General features: G+C 42.8%; 1 protein-coding gene across 2 annotated transcripts in view; it reads left to right on the top strand.

Moving 5' to 3' along the window:
- The first annotated feature begins 393 nt into the window (after positions 1-393).
- The window catches only part of fbxl4 (F-box and leucine-rich repeat protein 4), a 132,896-nt gene continuing 117,168 nt past the window's right edge, over positions 394-16,121 (top strand). The window contains exons 1-2 of one of the 2 annotated variants that reach the window (XM_078542290.1): positions 394-561; positions 9,416-10,011. In XM_078542290.1, coding sequence (XP_078398416.1) covers positions 9,509-10,011 — 503 coding nt within the window. In that variant the 5' untranslated portion in view covers positions 394-561; positions 9,416-9,508. Of the gene's footprint in view, positions 562-657; positions 1,215-9,415; positions 10,012-16,121 lie in introns of those variants that run through there. The other variant, XM_078542291.1, reaches the window with a different exon arrangement.

Raw genomic sequence — 16,121 nt, 5'->3', positions numbered from 1 at the left:
GAGGGGGAGGGGGCTGGCGGAAATCATCAGCAACTTTAGGCTAAAAACAAAAATACCTGGAAAAACTCAGCAGGTCTGACAGCATCTGCGGAGAGGGATACAGTTGACGTTTCGAGTCCGCATGACTCTTCACCAGAACTAAGACATTTAGAAAATGTCTTATATAGAAAATGTCAATATGTCTTAGTTCTGGTGAAGGGTCATACAGACTCGAAACTTCAACTGTATCCCTCTCCGCAGATGCTGTCAGATCTGCTGATTTTTTCCAGGTATTTTTTGTTTTTGTTCTAGATTTCCAGCATCCGCAATATTTTGCTTTTGGCAACTTTAGGCAGCTGCTCCCTTCACACCTTGTCAAGACTACAACTCCCGGCAACCTTTGCCGTTATTGCGTGGAGATCCCGGATGTCGGTGACATGTTTACATTACGGAGGGAGCAGAAAGAGAGACAAAAAAAACAGCAAGCCCTGTGATTGATTAAAACATGGATAAAACTTGCTTAATAAACAAATCATCTGTTCTGCACCCAGTTACACAGCGTCTGTAAATGCTGAGCGACAGGTACAAATAATGTGCATTTATTGTGGGAGGGGTATTTGTGCTGTATTTGTAGCGCACCCCAAAAGGCCCCCAAAGCCTGGCTGCTTTATTGAGAGGTTGTTTGTGAGCTGAAGTTCCGGTGTTGGGGGAGCAGGCAGGCAGACAGACAGACAGAAGGTAATGTCCGTGTCTGGAATTTGGAACTCCGCCTCTCAGTTCGAGAATGTTTGTAACAATGGCAGACTATCAAAGAGCGAGGCCGACATTCCACAGGCAGAATGTCCTCACTGTCTCCGCATTCCAAAGCGGCAGCTCCTGCACCATCCAGGTCCTAGTGAATGTCCGGTAGCTTGTATCACCATGGTCAATACAAGAAAAAAGGGCCATCACCACCACTACTGGCTTTTTTGAAAAGACCTCCGTTTTCAAGGAGACCCACTGATCTGTGTCAAAGTAAACAATAAGTCACCCGTTTTAATGCTCTCTTTAAGCATCTTCAACAATCCAGATTATACTACTACCACGTTTGTATCGATGCGAAGTAGTTTTGGGTTTTCATCAATACAAAAGTGGCAGAAAGCTGGAGAAGGCCATTGTGAGATATAACTCCAGATTAGATTTCAACGAATGAGCGTAACAAGTGTACGTTACTTCTACTTGTTTATGCAATTCAGGTGATTCAAAATTAGTTTTTATTGTTATTTCTCCCACTCCGCATCTATCTTATTTTAAGTGCTTGTGTATTGTAAATTAAAGTTACTAGGATACTGTCAGACATTTAGATTTTTAAGACAATATATATTATAATTAAAGCCATGTTAATATTTGGTCGATAATTACACTCAGTCCACAAGGTGTTGTGGCTCAGTTGGTAGTACTCTCACTTCTTGAGTTAGAAATTTGAGAGTTGAAGTCCCATGCCAGGACTTAAACACAAGATAAAGGCCGGCAATCCAGTGCTGCTTGGTACTGAGGAAGAGCTGTGCTGTTGGAGATGCCATCTTTTGGATGAGATGTTCAGCTGAGGCCCCAGCTGCCTACGCTGGTGGAAGTAAAGGATCCCATGACACTGTTTCAAAGAAGAGCAGACGAGTTATCCCCGGTGTCCTGGCCAATATTTATCCCTCAATCAACATCACAAAAACAGATGAATTGGTCCTTATGATATTGCTTTTTGTGCTTGCTGTGTGCAATTTGTCTGCTGTGTTTCCTGCATTTCAACTGTGAGTACACTTCAAAAAAGTTCATCATTAGCTGTAAAGTGCATTGGGACATCCTATGGTTGTAAAAAGTGCGATATAAATGCCCATCTTTTTTTAATTTCAAGTTCAGGATGGATAGGATTGCCAGTCAGTGCATGTTTCAAGCTTTAGAGCACTGGTGTTTCCTGGTTTATTTGTTGACTGGCATAATTTGTATTCTTTCCATTTATATAATGTGACAGCCTGTTTTTTTTCTCTATTTGCATGGACCAGCCTTCAAATAACTTAATGGTAGTCTCCCTTCAGAGGATGCATTTGAGATGTGTCCCTGTTGGATAATTGGTATGATCCAATATAGTATCCATTTATTGGGTATTCATTTGTCCTTTTATATGTTTCAGTGAGTATTGCCTTATTTCTACTCATATAGCAACTTGAACGTAAAATGTCCCAAGGTGCTTCATGGGAGCATTATAAACAAAATTTGATGCCAAACCACAAAAGGAGATATTAGAGATATTGTTTCCAGGACTGTTACTGACCAAATCTCCTCTGGAGATCTTCCTTCCACAGCTTCCAACCTGATAGTCTCCCAACCTCAGACGGCCCGCTTCTACCTCCTACCCAAAATCCACAAACAGGACTGTCCCGGCAGACCGATTGTGTCAGCCTGTTCCTGCCCCACGGAACTCATTTCTTGCTATCTTGACTCATTCTCTCTCCCCTTGTCCAGTCCCTTCCCACCTACATCCATGATTCCTCTGACAGCCTACATCATATCAACAATTTCCAGTTCTCTGGCCCCAACCGCCTCCTCTTCACCATGGACGTCCAGTCCCTCTACACCTCCATCCCCCACTGGGATGGTCTGAGGGCTCTCCGCTTCTTCCTCGAATAGAAGCCCAAACGATCCCCATCCACCACTACTCTCCTCCGTCTGGCTGAACTTGTTCTCACACTGAACAATTTCTCCTTAAACTCCTCTCACTTCCTCCAAATAAAAGGTGTGGCTATGGGTACCCGCATGGGCCCCAGCTATGCCTGTCTCTTTATGGGGTATGTGGAACATTCCTTGTTCCAGTCTTACTCCGGCCCCCTCCCACTACTCTTTCTCCGGTACATCGATGATTACTTCGGTGCTGCTTCATGCTCTCGTCTGGACCTGGAAAATTTTATTAATTTTGCTTCCAATTTCCACCCCTCCATCGTTTTCACATGGTCTATCTCTGATACTTCCCTTCCCTTCCTTGACCTCTCTGTCTCAATTTCTGGTGATACACTGTCCACCAATATCCATTACAAGCCTACCGACTCCTACAGCTCCTCACACCCCGCTTCCTGTAAGGACTCCATCCCATTCTCCCAGTTCCTTCGCCTCCGTTGCATCTGTTCTGATGATGCCACTTTCAAAAACAGTTCCTCTGAGATGTTCTCCTTCTTCCTTAACCAAGGTTTTCCACCCACGGTGGTTGACAGGGCCCTCAACCGTGTCCGGCCCATCTCCCACGCATCCGCCCTCACACCTTCTTCTCCCTCCCAGAAACATGATAGTGTCCCCCTTGTCCTCACTTATCACCCCACCAGCCTCCACATTCAAAGGATCATCCTCCGCCATTTCCGCCAACTCCAGCATGATGACACCACCAAACACATCTTCCCTTCACCCCCCCGGCGGCATTCCGGAGGGATCGTTCCCTCCGTGACACCCTGGTCCACTCCTCCATCACCCCCTACACCTCAACCCCCTCCCATGGCACCTTCCCATGCAACCGCAGAAGATGCAACATCTGACCCTTTACTTCCCCTCTCCTCACCATCCAAGGGCCGAAACACTCAATTCAAGTGAAGCAGCATTTCACCTGTACTTCCCTCAACTTAGTCTACTGCATTCGTTGCTCCCAATGCGGTTTCCTCTGCATTGGAGAGACCAAACGCAGACTGGGTGACAGCTTTGCAGAACACCTTCGTTCTGTCCGCAAGCATTACCCAGACCTCCCTGTCGCTTGCCATTTCAACACAACACCCTGTTCTCATGCCCATATGTCCGTCCTTGGCTTGCTGCATTGTTCCAGTGAATCTCAATGCAAACTGGAGGAACAGCACCTCATCTTCCGACTCGGCACTTTACAGCCTTCCGGACTGAATATTGAGTTCAACAATTTTAGATCATGAACTCTCTCCTCCATCCCCACTCCCTTTCTGTTTTTTCCCCCTCCTTTTTGTTTTTTCCAATAATTTATATAGATTTTTCTTTTCCCACTTATTTCCATTATTTTTAAATGTATTTCCATCCATTGTTTTATCTCTACCTTTTAGCCTTTTTCGATTCCTTCACCCCACCCCACCCCCACTAGGGCTATCTGTACCTTGCTTGTCCTGCTTTCTACCCTTAATTAGCACGTTCCTTTAGATAATATCACCAACTTCAACACCTCTTTGTTCTTTTGTCTGTGACATCTTTTGGTTATCTCCACCTACCACTGGCCCTCTATCCAGCTCTCTTGTCCCAACCCCCCCTTGAACCAGTTTATATTTCACCCCTTTTCTATTTTTCCTTAGTTCTGTTGAAGAGTCATGCGGACTCGAAACGTTAACTGTGCTCCCTTCCACAGATGCTGCTAGACCTGCTGAGCTTTTCCAGGTATTTTTGTTTTTGTTTTCGATTTCCAGCATCCGCAGTTTTTTGCTTTTATCTGAGATATTAGAGCAGATGACTAAAAGTTTGGTCAGAGAGTTGGATTTTAAGGAGTGTCTTAAAAGGAGGAAACTGGGGAGGCAGAGAGGTTTAGGGAGGGAATTCCAAAGCTTAGGGCCCAGACAATTGAAGGCACAGTCACCAGTAGTGGAGCGATTAAAATTGGAAATATGCAAGAGATAGATTTAGGTGAGCACAGATATCTCCGAGGGTTGTGGGGCTTGAGGAGGTTACAGAAGTAGGGAGACGTGAGGCCATGGAGGGATTTGAAAACAAGGATGAACATTTTAAAATCAAGATGTTGCTTGACTGGGAGCCAATATAAGTCAGCGAATAGAGGGGTGTAGGTGAATGGGACTTGTTGCGAGTTAAGACATGGGCAGCAGAGTTTTGGATGACCTCAAGTTTGCAGAGGGTAGAATGGGGGGGACCAGCCAGGAGATCATTGAAATAGTTGAGTCTAGAGGTAACAAAGGCATGAATGAGGATTTCAGCAGCAGATCAGCTGAGATGGGCGAAGTTACGGAGGTTAGAGATAGGCACTCTTAGCCATGGCATGAATATAAGGTTGGAAGCTCATTACTAGGTCAGATGTGACACCAAGGTTGCAAACAGACTGGCTAAATCTCAGATTGTTCCCCAGGGAGAAGAAGGATTTGGTAGCTAGAACGGAGTTTGAAGTGGTGGCCGCAAACAATGGCTTCAGTCTTTCTAACATTTAATGGGAGTAGATTTCTGCACATTCAGTACTGGATGTCAGATTAGCAGCCTGATAATTTAGCAACAGAAATCGAGAGACGTGGTGGTGAGGTCGAGCTGGATATTGTTAACTTACATGTGAAAACTAACGCTGTGCCCTCAGATGATGTCACTGATGGGCAGCATGTGGATGAGAAATAGGAGAGGGCCAAGTATAGATCCTAGGGGGACACCAGAAGTAACATTGCAGGAGCAGGAAGAGTTGCCATTTTAAATGATTCCCTGGCTACATATGGATAGGTAGAAAAGAATGGAACCAGATGAAAGCTGTCCTACCCACCCGGATGACAGTGGAGAGGTGTTGGAGAATGGTGTGGTTAACTGGCAACTTAAGCTTTGTTGTTGTGACTTACCTCTGATTAAATTTAATCTCCATATTCTACTCTTCCCAATAACCCTGTACAATTCCTCTGCTTTAAATATTTAACCAATTTTTCCGTAAAAGATGTGTTGGTCCCTGCCTCAAACACTCCCTGTGGCAAAACATTTCATGCTTGAACAATTATGTTTAAAGCCATTTCTTCTCTCCATGCTTTATAATTTGAGAATGATGACCTCTCCTCACTGACATTAAAACCAGTCTTTCTCTATTCACTGTATCAAAACCAACTGTATTAAATTTCCTCATAACCTTCTCTGCTCCACTATAAATAGTCCCAGTATCTCAAGTGCCACCTTATAACTATACTTTCCTGTTCCTGGAATTTTCTTGGTGAATCTATGCTGAATAAAATTCAAAATGCAGTTCATACTTTTTATGGGGTTTACCACCTCCACTTGCACTTTGAGGGAATTGTGTATTTGAACCCATGAGTTTCTCTGTTCCGCCACACTCCTCAGCATTATTTAAACTATGCTTTAGAAAAGTGAAAGTTATAAACAGTCTATATGAGGTGCTAATTTAATTGTGGGGTTCAGACGATGTCTATAAAACACTTGAGCTTTGTTCATATTATCAAGGGGAGATGATGACTTTGTGATAATGTCACTGGACTAGTAATCCAGAGGCCCAGGCTAATACTTTGGGTCAGGGGTTCAGACCCCACCATGGCAGCTAGTGGAATTTAAATTCGATGAATAAATCTGGAATATAAACTAGTCTCAGTAATTGTGACCATAAAACTATCATTGGTTATCGTAAACACACATCTGGTTCATTAATGTCCTTAGGAAAGGAAATCTGCCATCCTCATTTGGTCTGGCCTACATGTGACTCCAGGCCCACACAATGTGGTTGACTCTTAACTGCCCTCTGAAATGGCCTAGCAAGCCACTCAGGAATGGGCAGCAAATGCTGGCCTTGTCAGCGATGCCCACATCCCATGAAAGAATAAAGAAAAAAAAAGTGTGGATTTAAAAGGGACATTGAGGTCATGATTAAATTAAAGCTTTAATATTTGCTTCATATTTCAGTGGTCATATTTTTGTATTTGGCAGAAATATCCTGTCCTCCTAATTCCAGAGGGCAAATACAGAAGTTCAAATTTTTGATGATATGGTCAAAATCTAAGTATGTGCATTTTTTAAACTTGCGCTATTGTACAATAGTCTTTTCCTCATGTCACTGTTGGTTCTTTTGCCAATTACCTGAAATTGGTCTCCTCAGTATAAATATGTTGTTTCCCCTGACACTGGTATCTTATCGCGAATTGTCCTCATGAGTGCAAGACGAAAAGCTTTGACAAAAAAAACGCCTTTTTTTCATCAATACTACCTGATTAAAAAGCAAAACTACCCTTGCAAACAGGCATTATAAATTAGAATAAATGGGGTTCTATTGTACAAGCACTTATTGAGCAGTAGGTGTTCATGCAAGAATTCATTGTTGAGACATGCTTTTTAAGAGTAACAGAAAAGGTACCTTTGGGTATATTATCAGTGTTTGTTTTAAAAATTTATTTGCATTTGATTTAAACATTTACTGTGGCAAAATTAAACCAAAAGTTATCCACTATTTTGTTTTAATTTTGCAACATGGCAAGATCATGATGCCTAACAGACGTGCACCTTTTTGACATATCATTAACATTTTGTGTGGATTTAAAAGGGATATTGAGGCCAGAGCTTGTTGTGGTTGCTGAACATAACATGCACTTTCTGATATGTTCTACAAGAGGGGATCTTAAGGATATATATAAATTCAAGAGATCATCCTTGAAAAGAGTAATGGAATACTGATTATGCCACTTTCTACAAATCATTGGGAATTCTTATGACTTGAAGCAATATTCGTCCATGTTAAAAGCTCCTGTCTGTAGCAATGATGAAATCTGACCCATGCTAAATGTGACCATGTTGACCATTATATTTTTTGCCCTATACGTAATTATAGCACTAGTAATTCTTAATTTCATGGCTTCTCTGTGCCTACTTTATATATTTTGTGTGTATTGGTAAACAAAAATTAAACTTAAATAAATATACACGATCAAGTTAAATTTTTACCTTCTAATATGGAAAATCATTATAATAAATATGTCTTTTTTGATCAATGTAAATAGAATAGTAAACAGTATAAGCTAAATTGACTCTCTTGATTTGGTAAAAAAATGCCTTGAGTATGCTTTTATTTGCACAATTACGAAAAATGTAACAGATTTTTCAATATTGCTGTAAAGCGACATGTTGAAGCTTCTCGTCCTGCACTCATCAGGACAAATCACAAGAATACCAATACAAGGGGAAAACAACAATTTATACTGTATGAGAAGAGAGTGCTGATTGGTTGGCAAGTGGACTCTGATTGGTAGAGGTGTTGCCATGGAGATTGAACCAGTTGATGGTGCATGACAGTTAACTGCCAAGCATTGTTTGAAATTTAAAGCAGGCAGCTTGACCCTGATTGGTCAAGGCATTGCCCTGAGGAATGAGTCAGCGAATGGCTGTCACTTATTTTGTTAAACTGAAACAGGCGTAATGTATGTACATATTCTTTCTGTCTGCAAAGAACAGGGCCCTGTCAATTAATATTTGTAACTTTCGGTACACACAAATGTACCATGCTGTGACCTCAACTGACAATCTTAAATTGGTTGCCAGCATAATTTGTAGCACACTGTGGATTATATAGCAAATGTTGTCCAATTGTGGAATCATATCTGATGTGGGACACTGTGTTTTGAGTTTTGTTAGCATGGGCTTGTTGGGTATGGCCTGTACCTTGCCTGTTGTGAACAGTGGAAGGGACATGCTGTTTGAAACGATCCGCCACTCTTTGGGATGTATGGCCTACATTATCTAGCATCACACTGGCACTGAAATTCATATACCACATTACTCGTTTGTGTGATAGGCAGAACATCTTGCGAAGTGTCCTGATGAGTGAAAGACGTAAGCTTTGACATGTCTCTTTTTTCAGCAATACTCAGTTCTGCACTATCAAACGACTATTAGATTGTTCAGTATTTAACTGGCCAGTTTTGCACTCAACACTTGAAGAACTTTTAATGGGTTACTTTTGAATTTATTGCAGTTCAAGAAATCTTTTGTGTAACTCAGTGGCTTCTGGAGTGTGCTCTAAATATAACATGCTTATTTATGTACCAACATGTGTCTAGAGCTTTTAAATTGCACTTAGTTATAGTTAGCATTGGTAATAATCCATGTGACCCTCGTGTTGCATTGCAAAGATTAAGTAATTACTAAAACAGATGATCAGAAGATTCTGGACTTCGGAAGAAGTAAAACCAGGCATTATAGCTGTACAGTATCTTAAACCAGCTTCGTTTATTTAAGATACATTTATGGAAATAAAGCTCGCTGTGATCTCCTTACTCTTAACAATTCTACTGCAACTTTCAGACTGGGATTAGCTCTTGTCGTTCTTAAAAATATCAAGGAAAATAATTTTCATGGGAGATTTTACGTTTGTGATTACAAAAATGAATTTGAGTGGAAGTTTGAATCATAACTTCACTTCAGAAAACAAGAACAATTTTGAGCACAGTTTGCTGATTGCGAACAAAGTGAAAACTCTATCCCTAGACTGTTACTAAACAGTGGGGAGAGCATTGATGGATCCGGCTTCTGGGATGTACTTTTCCATAATACTGATAAGAGAATATGCAGGACAAGATGCATGGTCAGTGGCGCAGGTGAAAAATGAGTTATCTCATTGTGCTGTTCTGAGTGTTAAAGTTAATTAAACAATTAATCTTGTGGATTTTTCTGAATGTTCTTAAAGAGACCACCATGACCTTTTTCTGCTTCATGCACACAGGGCTGAGCTGTATTAATGTGGATGAAGAAGTAAAACGCGGTGCTGAGGAGAAACAAGGCATCTTCCCTGCAGGGAGCACCCAAACTAACCTCAATGTATCCCATGTTAACATTTTTGAGCATGTTTTACTACATCTGCCTACGACGTAGAGCCAGATCTGGTACAAGAGGAGAAATAATGAACAGTCGACGAGCTATTGAGTCAAACAACCGTATCCTACCTCTCAGCGTTGAAGTGGTGCAGTATGCCAAAGAAGTGGTGGATTTCAGTTCTCAGTATGGCAGCGAGAACAGCTTGTCCTACACTATGTGGAATTTGTCTGGACTGCCAAACGTTTACCCAAGTTCTGGCGATTTCACACAGACCGCTGTGTTTCGGACCTATGGGAGATGGTGGGAAAAGTGCCCAAGTTCACCTCTGCCATTCAGAAGGACTCCCCGAAGTTTTCATAGCCAGGAATATGTTGAGCTGGTATTTGAGGAGGCCGTGTACCCAACAGCTATTGATGTCCTGGAAACGTATCACCCTGGGGCAATTGTTAGGATCTTAGCTTGCTCAGCAAATCCTTATTCTCAGACTCCTCCATCAGAAATTAGGTAAAGATAATCCAGAATTTGTGACAACTTGTTGATTATTTAAATGATTGCATGTTTTAGTTGTGTGTAATATTTTCCCACAGCTCTCTTTTGGGAAAGCAAGAACGTACACAGAATCAGAAGCAGAGCATAGAATCTGCTTTTTTGAATGTTTCTATTAATGGCCAGCATTTAGAATGTTAAGTGACAACTTAGGTAACAACTGGTATCTGGTGTGAAGGTATCATATTTCATATGTCATACTCCTTAGATTCAAACCCTCGCTTCCAGTCCTTTTCCAGTAGTTCTGTACAAAAATATGCATTCTTTGAACTTCTAAAAAGTATTAATTATGTTTGCCCATCCCATTCTGTTTCAGTGAATTGAATAGAAATAATGGTGCCCAATATCAATTTATTAAAATTGATTGAATAGACAGAACATGATCACCACGAAAATTAAAAGTTCACAAAAATCCCTTAGATGAGTACAGATATCAGAATGATATTCTTCCTTGTAGTTAAACTTTGCACAGATACTTGTGGTCTGACCATAATGCGGAATTATAATTTACCTATGTAGTTCTGTGCTTGCCTGAGATGCTTAACGTTAGTATTGTGACTCTTTTATTATTATCAAGTACACGTTCTGACTACAATAATATGATAGCTGCTGCTATGGGGGCTTTTCTTCATAGTGCAGCACCATTGACCAGAAATTGAACTGGACTAGCCATATGAATACTGTGGCTACAAACGCAGGTCAGATGTTAGGAATCTTGTGGCGAGTTATTCACCTCCTGACCCCCCAAAGCCTGTCCGCTGTCTATATGGCACAAGTCAGGAGCGTGATGGAATACTCCCCATTTACCTGGATGAGTGCAGCTCCCACAACACTCAAGAAGCTTGACACCGTCCAAGACAAAGCAGCCCGCTTGATTGGCACCCCATCCACATACATTCACTCCCTCCACCACCGACACAGTAGCAGCAGTGTGTAACATTTACAAGATGCACTGCAGGAACTCACAAATGCTCCTTAGACAGCACCTTTCAAACCCATGACCTCTCCCATCTCGAAGGACAAGGGCAGCAGACACAGTGGAACACCATCACCTGGAGGTCCCCCTCCAAGCCACCCACCATCCTGACTTGGAAATGTATCGCCATTCCTTCGCTGTCATTGGGTCAAAATCCTGGAACTCCCTTCCTAACAGCACTGTGGATGTACCTACACCGCATGGACTGCAGCAATTCAAGAAGGCAGCTCACCGCCACCTTCTCAAGGGCAAGTAGCGATGGGCAATAAATGCTGACCTAGCTAGCGACACCCACGTCCCATGAACAAATAAAAGAAAAGATTGCTGGGTGAAGCCAAGCTACTCCCCCTTTTTACGGCACTACCTGCTGTATTGCAGTAAATTTAAAGGACCCAAAGCCACTTTGAGAAGCTGTGGAGAGTGTGTAAGGTAACTAGGTGAGGGGGGTAGGATGGCAGGTAAGTGGGTGAGGTAAGTGGATGATGGGTTAGGATGGCAGGTGTGAGTGAGGGGATAGGGCAGCAGGCGGGTGAGGGAGTAGGAGACAGGTGGGTGGATGAGGCGGTAGGGTGCAGGTATTTGGGTGAGGTATTCGGGTGGCCCCCGGTTGGGGGGTAGCCGGTTGACGGGGGAGGTAGTCAGGTGGTTGGGGGAAGGTGGTCAGGGTGTGGTTGGGAGGATAGTCAGGTCAAGGGGTTAGTTTGGGAAGGGGTAGTTGGGTGGTAGGGGGTATAGTCAGTGTGACCGGGGTTGTCGGGGAGGGTCCGGTGTGGAGTCAGGGTGGTCGGTAGTATGGTCACCCACTATCAACCAAAAAAGTAGTGCTCAAAATTACGGATGTGGACCCAGAATTTAGAATTGATTTTAATTCTTCAGTTTTTTCCTGGGTAACTGTTCTGGCAAGTGAGTCGGAACCATCTGAAATCCCTGACTTTAACTCAAGAGTTTCAGAGAGTTCTGGATGCAGGGGAATTGCCTATTGGAAGTCCAAACTTCTCGGGCATTTGCCGCGTATTCAGTGCATCAGGACTTTCAAGGGGTCCCCCAGCACACCTTGGGGGATACTTCTGGGGTACAACCATCCGGAGATCAGAAGTTTTGGCCAATATCATTTGTAAGTAAAACTTACTGTCATAAACGTGAATGAAATATATTAAATAAACTTGTTTATTGTGGATTTGTTTATACGGAAGTGTGTGCTTGTATTGCCTTTCAGTTTAATATAGTTCAGTTTAGTTGTCTGCAGCCTTAATTTGAGCATTACTGACAGTGATAGGTGAGTCTAAACACGGTATTTTGCAAATGTTATCAGAATTAAGGTGCCTGTTCGTTCTTGTTTTACTCTTAAAGCGTTTAAAACATTTCACCCTATGTTTTACTTGATGCTCTGACCAGAATGGATATCAATTACTAGGTAAAATTTCGAGAAGGTTAAGGAGACTGGTAGCATGTAGCCTTGAATCAACAGTCCGGAAATCCAGTAACAACTGTACTGTAGGATTTCTCTGTGAACTGGAGTTTACCATAGTGCAATTTTACTAGTGTTTAGTAGACTGCAGTTGTTTCTCAAGTATCCTTGGGATAGGACTTTTCACATAGGAAGGAATAGCCATGAGAGATGCCATAAAAAGAGGTTAAATTTCTTACTTTAGCTTAAGCTCAGTAAAAAAGACTAAATGTCACAGTGATCGAACCTGAATACAATTACTCACTTTGTAAGCAGTGGCCTGAATTTTTCACTCGTTGGGCACGTGCGATTAGCGGGCCCGGGAGCAGACAGGAAACGGGCCCCCAACCATGATTTCACACTAGCTGGCCAATTAATGGCCAGACAGCTTGAAACGCGCACTGAGAAAGGCTCAGCACTGCCAGTGGGGGTGGGAAGAGGGCGGGCACCAACCTTACCGCGGGTGCTGGTCAGCGCTTCCAGTGAGCTCCCTGAAGGCAGACAGCTGCCTCATGAAACTGCAGACCCCCACAGAATAAACGAAACAATAAAAATGCTGCAAAAAATGTCCATGCAGCCCAATCAAGCACCTGAAAGCATACCTCATAAAAAAAAAACACAGTCCCAAGATATCTCTTTTAATTTTGTTTCCCCACGGAGATTTCATCCCGCCCTGGATTGAGGCTTGAGCAAAAATGTAAAGGCCGCCTGGCCGATTGGCCCATCTGCCAACTGTAAAGGTGGACGGGCCACAAAAAATTGCTTTCAAGTGCCTCCTTAATGGGCTTAATTGCCCGCTTAACCCGCCAAGTGAGATATCATGCGAGTGTGCGATGACGTCGGGACTCTGGGACTTAAAACTCTGTCCAGTGTTATGAAATTTTATCTACACAGCTCTTGCCTTACAAACCAAACCCTCCATCACTTTTAGCAGAGGGAATTCCAGTCTGTCTGTGAGACATTACAGGACAGTTTTGCATAAAGAAAATAATCCTACACCATTAGCTGTACAGTATTGAGGGAAATGTTTTTCAAAATTTACTGCTGGGGCCATTTTACCAATAGATGGATCCATACAGAGAATCTGTCTTTTTTTGAAAACTAAGTTTCAAAATGTTACATTATAAAGTCTACCGGTCTTCAACTCCAACAATAATTATTTTAAAAATCCCTATAGGGAGCTGTAGTAATGTTTGTAAAGAAGAGCAAATTTCAACAATGGCTGAATGGAAAGAGACACCACTGTTTCTTACTAATTGTCTATCCTGTTGAATGTATGGATAGAATTTTCTAATTGCCAACTGAATAGTAGCTACCAGTCAATTACAAAGAGACTGCCTGAAAATAGCACTCAATGTAGGGTCAGAGGGTGCGGGTACAATTCAATTCCTACTTTAAAATTACACATTCTGTTATTATATTTCCAATTTAAATGATAAATTTAGCATTATGATGAAAGTTTGTTACACTATAATAACACCTTCATACATCAGGCACGCAATGGACTAACTTGCCCAAATATGGCTGATAGTCTGTTCATTTTGATCAGGAAAGACAAATTCAAGACTAAGAATGAAACTAAACTGCTTGCACACCCTCTTACAATCCCAAATATACAAGATTGCCGAGTGATCATGAAAGTAACAAATGCACCAAAGTCAACTGGTTTGAATGTTGATGGAGAGGGAGATTCATATGGAGGAAGTTACATCTACATCATCATGCTGTATGTAATCAAAAGACTACCTTTTTCTCTATTTAATCAAAATTAGACAAGGTGAGATTGGTGAAGGGGTTCAGAAGTTTGGGTGGGAAGGTGGGGAGAGAAAGTGTTAAGATACTGATTCATGGGCTTTAGTGTACTGAAGAGTACTAATACAAAAGCATAATATTGAGGATGGTGGAAATCTAAAATAAAACAGAAAATGTTGGAAATACTCAGCAAGAGAGCCAGCATCTGTAGAGAGTGAAACAGATTTAATGGGTGGAATTGACCCATATTTGCACTAAGTGCGGTAGCGGGCGGGAAAAAGGATGTTTTACCTGCTGGCTGCAATGGCAGGTTTTCGCGCCATTTATTCCTGCCTCATTTATAATGCATTCCTGGGAAATACGCCAGATCACTGGCGGGGCAGCCTCTGATTTACCCACAAGCTTTCAGTAACCCGGGCATCATATTTAAAGGGCGCCCCTGCACAGAGCTAGCACTCTCTAAGGCATTGGAAGCTGCTGCATAGTCAGGTCTGCCAAAGGGAGGAAACATGCTGCCCCCAAATTTAGCACCGCCTCTCTTGGGCACCGACTGGATGCAGTGGAGCCCCAATGTGAAGTCCTCTACACCCACTCTGGGCGAAGACCAGCAAGCAAGGTGACAAATCCAGCATGTGAGGCGGTGGCAGCGGTGGTCAGCACCAACGCCCTGCAAAAGAGGACAGCCACCCAGTGCTGAAAGGGGATGAATGATCTCCTTCGTTCCACCAGGGCAAGTCATTCTTTTCGTCATTCTCAAAACTCACACATTCACAAACCCATCACACATCCACAGAGATCTCACTCACTGCCAGTTCAAGGCACATCACCATTCACTCACTTTCTCACACACACACTTTCATTTTCCCTGCAGATCGTGTCTTCATCCCGTCCATGGCGCCATTCACCACCCACACATGCCGTGCATCCTTCTCATCTGGCCTGGCAGGAGCCCTGCTTACACTCAAACTGTCCTCATGCAGGACAAGCTGGCACACAACAAAAGGGAGAGGTTGCAGACTGGTGGAGGAACGCCTGACATCAAGGTCCTCACTTTGAAAATGGAGTCATCCAGGGTGGGGGTAGGGGGTATGTAGAGGGTATGATCAAGAAGTCCGTAAATGACATGAAAATTGGTAGGGTGGTAAATAATGAGGAGGATAGCCTTAAACTGCAGGAGGATATCAATGGAGTGGTCAAGTGGGCCGGGAAGTGGCAAATGGAATTCAACCCGGAGAAATGTGTACTAATGCACTTGGGGAGGGCTAACAAGCCAAGGTATTACACAATGAATGGTAGGACCCTGGAAAGTACTGAAGATCAGATGGACCTTGTTGTGCATATCCATAGATCCCTGAAGGTAGCAGGGCAGGTAGATAAGGTGGTTAAGAAGGCATATGGGATACTTGCCTTTATTAGCCGAGGCGTAGAATGCAAGAGCAGGGAGGTTATGCTGGAACTGTATAAAACACTGGTTAGACCACAACTGGAGTACTGCGTGCAGTTCTGGTCACCACATTATAGAAAGGGTGTGATTGCACTGGAGAGGGTGCAGAGGAGATTTACCAGGATGCTGCCTGGGCTGGAGGGTCTGAGCTATGAGGAAAGATTGGATAGGCTGGGGTTGTTTTCCTTGGAGCAGTGAAGGTTGAGAGGGGACCTGATAGAGGTGTATAAGATTATGAGGGGCATATATAGGGTGGATAGCAAGGCACTTTTTCCATTAGTGGAGGGGTCAATAACCAGGAAGTACAGATTTAAGCTAAGAGGTAGAAGGCTAAGAGGGGAATTGAGGAGAAATGTTTTCACCCAGAGAGTGGTGGGAGTCTGGAACTCACCGCTTGAAAGGGTGGTTGAGTCAGAACCCTCGTAACATTTAAGAAGTATTTAGATATT

Source organism: Cetorhinus maximus, chromosome 5, assembly GCF_964194155.1.
Source record: "Cetorhinus maximus chromosome 5, sCetMax3.hap1.1, whole genome shotgun sequence".
Lineage (NCBI taxonomy): Eukaryota > Metazoa > Chordata > Chondrichthyes > Lamniformes > Cetorhinidae > Cetorhinus > Cetorhinus maximus.
Note: the sequence above shows the minus strand (reverse complement) of the source record. Positions and strands in the feature narration are given on the sequence as shown.